The sequence below is a fragment of the Parambassis ranga genome, chromosome 24 (genome assembly GCF_900634625.1).
Source record: "Parambassis ranga chromosome 24, fParRan2.1, whole genome shotgun sequence".
NCBI lineage: Eukaryota > Metazoa > Chordata > Actinopteri > Ambassidae > Parambassis > Parambassis ranga.
In genome coordinates, this window is record NC_041043.1 from 4387936 (window position 1) to 4399371 (window position 11436).

The 11436-nt window shown below is 41.1% G+C and overlaps 2 protein-coding genes and 1 pseudogene across 2 annotated transcripts; 2 read left to right on the forward strand and 1 right to left on the reverse strand.

The window, feature by feature from the left end:
• Positions 1–1063: 1063 nt before the first annotated feature.
• Positions 1064–4643, forward strand: efhc1 (EF-hand domain (C-terminal) containing 1). The gene is made up of 10 exons (XM_028397496.1): positions 1064–1271; positions 1736–1948; positions 2028–2315; positions 2543–2692; positions 2798–2984; positions 3110–3336; positions 3624–3764; positions 3902–4115; positions 4202–4354; positions 4476–4643. The coding sequence occupies exons 1-10, from the start codon at positions 1206–1208 to the stop codon at positions 4496–4498; spliced, it is 1662 nt and encodes a 553-aa protein (XP_028253297.1). The 5' UTR covers positions 1064–1205; the 3' UTR covers positions 4499–4643.
• LOC114429284 (uncharacterized) lies at positions 2390–2501 on the forward strand (annotated as a pseudogene).
• Positions 4644–5131: 488 nt separating the features above from the next.
• On the reverse strand, positions 5132–10786 carry tram2 (translocation associated membrane protein 2). The gene is made up of 11 exons (XM_028397150.1): positions 10564–10786; positions 8861–8924; positions 8529–8638; positions 7979–8095; positions 7241–7299; positions 6991–7075; positions 6777–6847; positions 6555–6659; positions 6290–6433; positions 5871–6028; positions 5132–5788 (listed from the first exon to the last, which is right to left on the reverse strand). Exons 1-11 carry the CDS (start codon positions 10681–10683, stop codon positions 5712–5714), a joined length of 1110 nt encoding a protein of 369 aa, XP_028252951.1. The 5' UTR covers positions 10684–10786; the 3' UTR covers positions 5132–5711.
• Between the last annotated feature and the right edge of the window lie 650 nt (positions 10787–11436).

Sequence of the window (11436 nt, forward strand, 5' to 3'; positions counted from 1 at the left end):
GTTCTCCCTCAATATCTGCAATAATACCAAGGAGTTGTTGCTGTTATATATATGGTGCAGTGAAAGAATTCTGTTGAATTGTTTTCTCTTTATTTTCTTGTTCACAGGTTAACACACACACACTCACACACACACACAATTGTTCATTTCAATAATTCCTTAATAAATACGTTCATTGGACAACTCTTGTAACCACCCATCCTTTTTTCAGTCCATCAGCTGTGACATAAATTGCAAGTGTCATCAATTAGCTGCTTGAGATATTTTGTTGTTATGCTATTATTTAAAATGTATCTAAGTATTCATGCATAATACTGCAGGTGGTTCCTAGAGTCTTGTAATACTAAAACTGCAATGGTAAATAAAACACCTTATGATAGGAGTGACCAGAATTTTTAAATCTTATATTACAGTCCATAACCCACTCTACAGAGTCAAGTCTCTGCGGAATGGCCTCATCGCCACAGAGGCACGAGCATTTATTTGTGGGTTAAGTTTTTTTTTCCTTTGTTTAGCTCATAGCTTTCATTGATGTTAACTGAACAGCCTAATGAGGGAGCTAGAGGTTGTCTAACGCAAGTTACTGTATCTGCTCAAATACCACACAGGACCGACGTTCACCCTGAGTCTCTCACTCTCACTCACCCGGGACAAACCGGGACATATTAGTGTATCCACACGCCCACTTCGGGTCAAAACCGGGACTATCCTGGTCAAACTGGGACGTCTGTCACCCTACTTTTTTACGAGCAGAATGAACGAACCTGTAAAGTTAGCACCACTCACATGAGTAGCGACCCAAGCTAACCTTTCCCTCCAAAATGTAACACTTTCAAAGTAATAAATGCAGTACTTTCAGTGTTCACACAAATAACGGCGGGGCATATGCTTTTGTGGGGTTTATTTTGACATATACTATGAAATAAGGCACTCGTTGCTATCTTTCCCATAGAAGTAAACGGCAGCACGGAGTTGTTTGGAACTATCTAGGCTTACATGAACCACGTGATCACTGTAGCGGTGACGTCAAGTGTGTTGCGACTCTTTCTCTGGTCCTGCTGTTTCCATAGATACCACAAACGTAGCACCGGGTGGCCTAGCACCACAGAGACACGTACACGCCGATCAAAAACAACAGTAAAAACTGTTTTTTGTAAACGTCAACCTACTGTTTGGTAAAGAAGTTTAAGATATTAACACCAAGAATGTCTCTGAGCTGGAACAACCACGGATTACCTTTCTTACCTGGCAATACGTTCCGGGATGTGACGGTAAGTAACATAACTTTTGCTGTTTCGCTTTTGTATCAGTCCCGCATTCCTCAAGTGATCAAGTAGCTGAATTAAGATAATGACATTTGCTAACTCATGTAGGCTAACTATCATGGAGTTTGTGTGTGGCATAATTTGAGTAGTCAGACACTAAGTAGTTTAGGCTACTTTCTGTTTAATCAACTCTGCTGTAACTGATCCAGATTAGGCTTGTCACTGAATATACACACTAAACCACCACAAATAATTCAATAATGTAACGTTTTAGCATAGATGGGTAGTAACGAGTAACATTTACTCTTACATTTACTCGAGTAGTCTTTTTTACAAACATGTTTTTTATTCTTACTAGAGTAAATTTTGATTAATATTATTTTGAAGTAATGCTACTCTGCCTGCCTCTGGTTTTACATTCATACATACTGTATTTATTGTATTCCCTCCTTCATGGTCTGTGTCCACAGAAGTCCGCCTTCCATCGTCAGCAGACGCTGACCTACAATAATGGCTGCGCTATGCCTCGTCGCCCCACTGTGGGCATTGGCCAGGAACCACTTATATCGGAGCAGCTGACTGAACAGGAGATCAGTAACCTGATCTTTAAGACACCAGTCATGGCTTACTCTAAAGGAACAGCATCTCACTTTGTGCCCTCTTATGTTGCCCTGGACAAGAAGGTCTGGTAACACCAAAGACTGTGAGACTAGTAAACGAAGAGCTTGTTTGTCAGTTATTCACCACCTGCCTGTCTTGTAGGTTTTGCGCTACTTTGCATACTTCACAGAGGATGTCCAGACTTCCCCAGATGAGCAGTTCCGTGTGCGCCGTGTGGTCATTCAGTACTTCCTGGAGGATGACACCATGCTAGTCTATGAGCCCACTGTGGAGAACTCTGGGCTGCAGCAGGGGATGCGGCTTAAACGCCAGCGAATACCCAAAACCAAAAATGGAGCATATTACCTGTGGACAGACCTCAATATTGGTGTGGACTTGGAGATTTTTGGGGTCAAGTACCACATCACACATTGTGATGCCTTTACAAAGGTACAACAGTCACTCTCTCTGTGTCTGATGCTTCTGTCTGTTTGATTCTGCTGTTGTAAATACATTTTCTGTCTGTTGCTTTTCTTCCTTTTTGGTAAGATCAAGTGTAGGGTCTGTTCTTCTCAGTGTAACATCTGATACGTCTCCTACCCAGGGACTTTATATTAAATTAAGCGATTTCCCCATTGTGGGTCAAGTAATGGTTTTCTTAATAATTGACTGCACAGGATTTCATGGAACGTAAGGGCATCATTGTGAATGACCCTGAGCCAATGCCAGTGGATCTTTACACCCAACGCCGCAAAATCCCTCAGCAGTGCTACACTACACCCTCCAAACCTGGCCGCATGTACCAGTTTCTCACCATGGACGGCAAGGTTAACATAATTCCCTTTGTTCCAAACTCATGGGACAGTAATGGTTAAGGATGATCAAAATGACTGTAATGCAAGTTAGAATGTTTTCAACTTTACTTTGGTCAGGTGCTTCGTTTTTTTGCCCTGTTGGAGGGCATTGACTCTGTGGATTGTGAGATCAGGCCGGTTATCATCAGATACTACCTGGCGGATGACACGGTGGACATCAGAGAGATTCTCGGACCCAACTGTGGCCGGGAAAACACCCCATTCCTGCTGCGCAGACAAAGGCTACCCAAGAAAATCAAGCCTGGTACGAGATGCATATGCATAGACCACTTTACAAATGTATCTCGTGCAGAAAATTGCTCTTGTGTGCTGTCTTGTCTCTTCTTATGCAATTATTACTGCTTAAGCGTAGCTTCTATGTCTTTCCAGAGACTTTCCCCAGCAGTGTGATGGAGATCTCACAGAATGAAGTGGATGAGTATTACTCCCCAAAAGACTTTCATGTGGGTCAAAGTATAACACTGCTCAGTCATCACTTCCTGCTGTATGACTGTGATGGCTTCACCAAAGATTATTACCAGAAGAACTACCCAGAAATGGAGATGAAACCCTTAGAGGTTCCAAAGAAGGTTTATCCACTTAGGGACAGGAATAAGGTAGGAAACTGGAATGTACTTTTTATTTTTATTTTTTTGTAATTGATTTTTTATTGACATTTATTGACAAGTCAGGCATTCACATCCAGTAGAACCTAACATACCTTTTCACATCTGGCCTCAATTGCCATGATAGTTTTCTTATTTTTATTTTTCCTAACAATAAAAAACAAGCAGCAGCAACAACAACAACAAAAAAACAAACAAATGTTGTACTTTTTCATGTCTGTGTGTGTTTATTCTTCTTGTCCATGACCCTCTCCTGTTCATGGTGCCCACATTTGCAGGAGATTCCTCCCTACAATGGTTTTGGCTCACTAGAAGACTCTCTCCAGAACTGTTTGCATCTGATTCCTGAACCTCCCAAAAAGGACGTGTTAAAGATGCTCATGAATGACCACAAAGTACTGCGCTACAGTGCCAGGCTGGTGAGGCTGCATCCCATAATGATAAACCTTTTCATTAGCCTATTGCTGTAATTTAAAATAGAAGCTAATTCTTTACTGATGGCTAGTTTTAGTTCAAAGCTTAAGTTCTTTTCATGTTGTCCTATGTTACATCTCAGGACCCCCAGAATCCCGCTAATGAAGGCCGACGATTCATCTTGTCCTACTACCTGTCCAATGACATGATCAGCATTTTTGAAAAGCCCACCCGCAACTCAGGTTATCTTCGCGGCATGTTCCTGGAAAAGGCCCGAGTCCCCAAACCAGGCTCCACTGTGGAAAATCCTCAGTTTTACTCACCTGCAGACTTTGCCATTGGAGCCACTCTTGATGGTAGCATAATCTTTTTCCACGAGGAGAATCAATACACAAAGAAAAAAGATCTGCTAAATCTTTTCTTTATCTTTGTATTTTTGTAGTTTTTAACCACCGCTTTGTGTTGACTGATGCTGACCGCTACGTGTTGACATACCTGGAGTCCATCTCAAGTGAGATCCCCTCTGAGACTCTGAATTCTATAAGACACAAGCTGGGTGTGGAGATGTCAAACAACAAGCCAACTGAACAAAATGGTAAGAAAAAAAGATATCTAAATGTAGAAACCTAGTATACATTTCTTAAAGTAGGCTGCTCTCTTCCCAAATAAAGAAAACAGAAAATGCAGCTCTAATGATACTTTTTTCCTTTCCACAGAAGGCGAAGTAGAAGAACCATAAAGGAACTCTAAGTATTTCTTCTTGTGCACTAATAAATGTGAATTAATGCAATTTATTCAGTGTGAACCCAGCTTTTATCCTAATAGAATGAACATGGAAATTATGAATTACCGGTAATAAATAATATACAATGCTATGTGGTGAATTTTATAATCCAGGGATTTTTCAGTTTAATTACTAAACATCAGTGTCTCTTACTGAAGACACTTTGACAGAATCATTATATCAGGCCAACAGACTTTGGCACAGGGTTGAGAGAAGTCAACATCTTGAGAAACAAGATTAGCAACAAATAAGTTAGAATCATGAACATCAATTACACTATATCGAGAAAAAAAAATGGTTCTCAAATTGGGCAGCGTAGTGGTGCAGGGTTACCTCACAGCTGGAAGATTTCTGGTTCTAAACATGCTCAGGTCGTGTGGAGTTTGGGGCTCTAAATTGGCTGAAGGTGTGAGGTGTTTTTGTTTCTCTGTGCCTGGCGACCTTTGCCCATTGGCAGCTGGGACCGGCTCAAGGCCCCCATAATACATTTTGGTGCATAAAAGTACAACAAATAATTCAACAACTCTTTGAGAAAATTGCATTTTTTATTAAAGTAATTAACAAAACAAATGGAAAAAAACATGGAGATGGAATGGCATGCAGTATCACACATACTTGATGCATGTCTGTTAAGTGACCAGTGCCAAATGTATACTTTTTAGACAGTAAGATCATATCATACCATATCATCAGTAACGCTTTTCTGCTCCAGTGGACCAGAATGGAAAACAAGCAAAGCCAGCTCAGTAAGAAGAGCTGCAATATCTGACAACACTACAACCAGTACAGTACTTTATGTATGAGGATATGCATCAACACATTCAATATGGACACACCACATTTACATGTGCCACACACTGTGTTCACATCATTTTTAAATCATTCTGCATAAAATGGCGTGCCTTGGGTATGATAGCAGGCTGCGTGGGTGCATAAAAAAATACTGATATGATGAGAAGAGTAAATGTCTGTTGGGCTCGAGGGATTTCCTTGGATTTCATTTTCCAGCATTCAAGCCTAAAAAGTCTGTAGCGACCAAGCCCCTGTAACGTCTCAGGACATACTCAGCCAGGAGTTTGGAGGCCAGTGGCCGCCAGCTTCACCGTTGTGCTGATGAGAAATCTTAGCCACGGCTAAGGACACTGTTCAGGCCAGTCGGTGTGTTATCTTAGGGGGACTTCAGTTTTTTTGTCCGAGGAGAGGCTCCATTCTCAGCTTTAAGAACTCCGTTTTCATGGTGACCAACTGAAAAGGGAGAGAAAAATGAATGTGAATCCTAATTATTCTAGAATTATTTAAACTGATACAATTTTGTGACTGAACTCACGCGAGTCTCTCTTTAGTGGCCGTAGGGATTGTTTTGCCGCAGCCTTCTTACGGACAGCCTGTTCGTGTCTGAACTCTCTCCAGCGTCTCAGCTGGAAGCGGATAAACTTCCAGAGTAGCCAAGACTGGGTCAAACATACCAGCAGTAGAACAGTCATCCTGAAAGGGGCCCAATGCAAGAAGATTAGTGGCACTAGTGTTTGGAGAAAAGGAGTCTGACAGTCCTACCACTTCTATGGCCATCATCTGTGTAGAATGTTCTCCTCAAACACTGCAAATCATGTGTCCCTACATGTAAAATGACCACAAGCTGTAACTACACTCCACTGTTGTCACAGTAGCTGTAAACAGTAACCGTAGAGCCAGAAAATGAATCGTTATGCACAGATGCTGGACGTTGTGTCATTTTCCTGACCTCACCTTATCAACACGGTGTTGAAATTACCCATCTCCAGGTCAAGCCCCTGATTCTCTGCACGAGCCAAACCAAAGCCCACAGAGAGAAACATCAGGGTCAGCGTGGCCATTCGTGTAAACACAAAGCTGATCGCCCACAGATCAAACCTGAGTTACAACACAAACACAGTAGTTGTGGTCAGTCAAAGGGTCATCGAAGCAAAACAAGGCAGTGTAACTGCAGTCAGTTATTGCCAAATTTATAATTGTGTCAACTGTGATTAATTACATTTTTTGATGGTTCTCGTCAGTGAAGTACAAAAGTCTTGCGATGTGGAATCCCAGCTCTGACACATACTGGAAGAAGAGGAGCACCAGACCCACACGGCTCAAACTATAAAAAACAAAGAAAACAGATCCAGATGACATATTTGGCGACACATTTTCCCCCCTCTGTGCATTTCTCCTTTTATTTAGGGATCATCAAACGCTCCTTGTGTTGAATGCTTACTTTAACAAGTAGGCTGCAGAGATGTGCATCAGATAAAGGCAGATGTACTGCAGCTGACGAGAAATCTCCTCCTGAAAAACAAAAGGTACAACATTTTTACATTCTCTTTCCTCTCGTCTAATGTACATGTAGCCCTCAAACCACAGAAACATCAACAGAGCTTATCTAGTCACACTCCACAGCTCAATCCGGTTCCCAGGGCCTCCTTACTGACCTTGCGTACTTTCTGGAAGTAGAGCTCTGGTAAGGCATGGAGCCAGTAGGCCAGCTGAGTGAGGTAGAAAAACTTCACCTGAAACCTAGACCAGAAATACAGAGAGAGAGAAGAGGCAATAAATCAGTACAATTTCCATGCTGACACAGTGATAAACAGAGAGAAGGTTACTCCAGCTAAGTGCGTCTGTCTTAACCTGGCTGTTTGTGTATGGACTAAATAGTAGTGAAACGGTTATTATTTGTTATACCTGAGATGGACATGAGGATAGTTCTCCCAAAGGCTGCTGGGATGCAGGAGATATCCTTCCTGTGTGAACAAATTAAAACACAACACGTAAAAGCTTTAACAATGCTATTTACCATTGTGTATGTGTGTATGAAAATGGGGCCTAAAGGGAACAGTTCAGTCTGCCGATTCAGACAGGATGGACTGCCGATGGCAGGAAGGAAGTATTTTGGTATTTTGGCACCAAATAACTATGTAAAATATTATCATTGCTTTATTTTGCTGTTTGCCAGTCTTTTCCAAACACACAGTGATGCTGCTGTGCCGTCAAAGACACCAGATTGCATTAACAAAAACATTCCTTTGGTCTACCGCTGTGATGTTTATTCATTCATTTGAATGAATGTTAACACATCAAATGACACAAACAAATGGGAAAGAGCAGCCCAGCAACTCCAGTGTTGTACAAATTAAAACAACGGTCTTTGTACATGAAGTTTGGTGGCTTATCAGAATGTGATATAGTTTCAGTTTCTCTGTGTGTACAAGAAACACCTCACACAGCGATACATCAAAGAATCCAAACAATCCCTTTAAAGGTTAAAAGGTTGCAGTAAAGAGAGTTACAGTGTCACAATGAATGTCCTCACAAAGATAGTAGTGTGTGTGTGTATGTGTGTTTGTCCTACATAAGGTGTGTTTGTGTGTGTTTTTTCAGTATTCAGGAAGTCGTACAGTATCACTGTAAGATCTCACTCACTGTTATGAGGATGTAGAAACTCCACACACTAGACACCAAGTGAAACACGCACAGCTGACCGGACTCATTGAACTTTGTATTCTTGCTTTTGGACAGGTGGAGACGTCGGTTCACTTTCTGCAACATAAACAACACAGTACATCATGTGAGCTGGGCGCTACCTGACAAGAACCTGCCCCATTACAGGTGACAAGTTTACTCTGCCATTGTCACACACACACACACAAGGAAGTGTCACCGTAACACAAATAAGTAGGACATGAAAAGACAGCAGATACTATTTATGGCTGCTGCTGAAAACCCGCCTCTGGAGAAGTATTCCTTTCAAGACGCTTTGGAAACTGTGGCAATGGTGCTAAAATAAAACCTCCTTCCTCCTTGCTGGCCTATTTCTAAACAAAGACATCTTGAAGGGGTTCAGACTTTAAGATCAAATGCTTAAAAAAAAAGAAGAAAAAAGAAAAATCACTTCTCTGTATGTATGACATGCAAGACTTAGATCCTAATACTGATTGTGCTTTTGCACTATACAGACTTTTATTGTGCTTACATCCAGAAGATACTCCTGCACTACTGCATGGAGGATGATGGCAATGAAGAAGTAGAACAGGATGGTGGCACAGTCCTTCCATCCGTAATGGTACAACGTCACCTCTCCCTCTAAGCACACATAGGAGGAGAAGGAAAACACACGTTTGTAAATTTAGAGGTGTGTGTTAAAAATCCTGGAGCAGCAGTATAATCACAATCCAGTGACAGTAATACAATGGAGCAATGTGCAGGAGTGGCAGAAGTGAAACTGAACAAGTCATATGATGAGAGTTACAGACAGTATTAAAACATTAAAAGCAGTCAGTACTTATTGATGATGACGTGGCATACCTGCCGATTGTGTGGTGACATTGTACTGAGGCTGAATGAACAGTATGGCCGTCTTGGCTGTTGCCTGGAAATTAGACAGGATGTGGTTAGCAGCACAGGTTAACGCAAATTAAAAGGTTATCCAACTGCATTCTTTCTAATAAATGATGGAGTGTGTGTAAGTGTGTGCATGTGTGTGCATATCGGTTCTTTGCATTCCTCACAATCTGCTCCCCTACAAATTGTTTTAGGTTAATCTTCCCAAGACTGGGCTCACACACTGCAATCAGTGACTGTAACCTTATCTAATAATATGTAAATGTTTTGGGGGGAAAAAATGTCCTCCACTGACAAATGCCTTTAATCATGCTTTGATGATTGTTTGATTTGAAGTGGTGTTATGAGATCTGATGAGGATAAAGGAGCTGATGACTCATGTATTGCTTATTTTATTATGAACCTCCTGACAACAAAAATACCTTCACAGATTGTTGTTTTATTGCCAGACCAAAGTTTGGGCTGTTGTTGCCAAACATAACGATAAACTTCAGTTAGACAGATCCAGTGAAGCTGGAAACTATGACATCCAATAGGGTATCTTCATTTATTTGTGCCAAGCATACATCTCAACACATGTCATTTATCTCATAATAAGGGTCCCTGAAGGCACCCTGTGGGCCCCCCTGGCACCACACTGTGTAAGTCTCCAGCTATTCCTTGCACGCCAAGTGACTTGTCACCAACCTCTGAAATTCATATCTACAGCATTTGTTCTCATTTTTTTTCCGAAACGAGAAAAATGAAGGAAACCCCCTGTTTTATTTTCTGCTAGACCAGCTGTGTGATCACAACCAGATTTCCGGATTGAAAGTTTGCTAAATGCCCTAACGAAGGCTCTTGAGTGTCCGTGCGCACGTAGTAACATAAAAAATAGTTAAATGAAACGGTAACATTAATGTCAGGGGTGAAATCTGTTCAGGTCAAAGCTTTCTGAGCCCACAGCAGCCAGCAGCGGCGGCTCAAAGATTGAGACGTGGCAGTTAACGACTAGCGTTAAGTCAGCGAAGACGAGCCAGTCTACTTCCGTTTAGTACTTTCAAAATAAAACATCTGCGCGTAGAAGAGCAATGCAAACCACACACGAAGCGACACAGATGCTTTTAATTTGAATACGGAAACGACTTTACTTCCAAACTAATTTTAGCTAACATGTGTTAGCAGACACATTTTGGAATTAAAATGTTGGAGCAAACTGTCTGCTGGAAACAAGACACTGTCATTAAGGTACAATGTTCGTCTTAAAGGAGAATAAGTTACGATGTGTACTTTGTGTGTAACCACTTACGTTTTTTGTGTACACAAAACAGTGTTACAAATATACCCCGATTTAAAAACGAGTCAAATCTTAAGAGTCACCGAAAACGTTTAACACGTATAGGAATACACGTGTAAAAGCTACACTTTGTGCCCTGCTCCTTCAATTGCAGCTTCCTGTCTTAGCTTAAATCACTTGACTGCGAACAGCAGCAACTTTCATTGTTCACAAAACTAGTAAAAATCTGTAGCAACGTCCGCCGAAGCTGGTCACAGAGATAGATGCTCTCAGATGCAGGCAAAGAAAGATTTCAAGTTTTATCTCTGAACGTGCAACATGCATGCCATCTTAAAACAGCTGAGTGAGACGAGGGAAAGGGAGAGGAAAAAAGAATCAGAGTTCATCTCACCTCAAACATCAATCCAATCAAAATGAAAATCACCAAACTGAAGACGATGTCGGCATGGTTTTGAATTAAGAATTCCTGGCTGAAGAAAGGGTAACTCTTGTTTCTTCGGCGAAATGCCATGTCAACTCGGAGCAGTTTTCCCTGCTATTTTATAAATACAAAATTTTTCTGACTACGAAGTTCAGGAGTTAACTTTCTCAGTGAGGTGCGCATGCGCGTCGTCTTAAAGGGCGAGTGCCATAAATACCTTCTTTGAGGCTATTCACACAATTCAGGGTCTGCATCCTTCGGAGTGCGCACCGGCAGTAGAGTCGAATTCACATTTAAATATAAGTAAAGCAGTAGTTCGAGGGATGTTAAAAATGCTAGTAGTGATAGCGGCATTAAAAAAATGATAGTTTTATATTTACAAACATGGCGTCCTGTTGATACGAGGCGCTGTAAACGTAAACTAAATGTTTTGATTGAATGTTGTTTCTTGACTGTTTACTGTAGTATAGTATAAAGCATAGTTCACTTTAGGAGCAATATTATCGTTATTACATCAAACGGTCATTTTGCCTGTTGTCATTTTGTTGTAGGAGGAGCAGAGGGAAACAGATGAAATCTGACATTTGATAACGGAGGACATGAGGCTGGAGAGAGAGGGACAGAGAACAGACAGACTTCAGCTCATTGGAGAGGATGGTTGACAGGCTGTGATTTTTTTGATGTTCTGTGTTACTTATTAAATTGTATATTAAATTGTTTTTGTCTTTGTGTTCTTAAACTCTTCTAACCTTGTTACATTATGTGTTTCATTACCTATTTATAATTTAAGTAAACTTTTGAACACTTCTTTTGAACAGTAAATAATTTATTGTTCTGTTATGT

What these genes read in the sequence shown, in the direction of transcription:
- tram2 (XM_028397150.1), bottom strand. Translation starts at nt 10,683, where the DNA reads ATGGCATTTCGCCGAAGAAACAAGAGTTACCCTTTCTTCAGCCAGGAA. An exon ending in TGATTGGATTGATGTTTGAG is followed by an intron (nt 8,925 to 10,563) that starts GTGAGATGAACT and finishes TCTAATTTCCAG; the next exon opens with GCAACAGCCAAGACGGCCAT. An exon ending in GTTTCTACATCCTCATAACA is followed by an intron (nt 7,300 to 7,978) that starts GTGAGTGAGATC and finishes TTGTTCACACAG; the next exon opens with GAAGGATATCTCCTGCATCC.
- efhc1 (XM_028397496.1), top strand. Translation starts at nt 1,206, where the DNA reads ATGTCTCTGAGCTGGAACAACCACGGATTACCTTTCTTACCTGGCAAT. An exon ending in ATTGTGATGCCTTTACAAAG is followed by an intron (nt 2,316 to 2,542) that starts GTACAACAGTCA and finishes TTGACTGCACAG; the next exon opens with GATTTCATGGAACGTAAGGG. An exon ending in CATTGGAGCCACTCTTGATG is followed by an intron (nt 4,116 to 4,201) that starts GTAGCATAATCT and finishes GTATTTTTGTAG; the next exon opens with TTTTTAACCACCGCTTTGTG.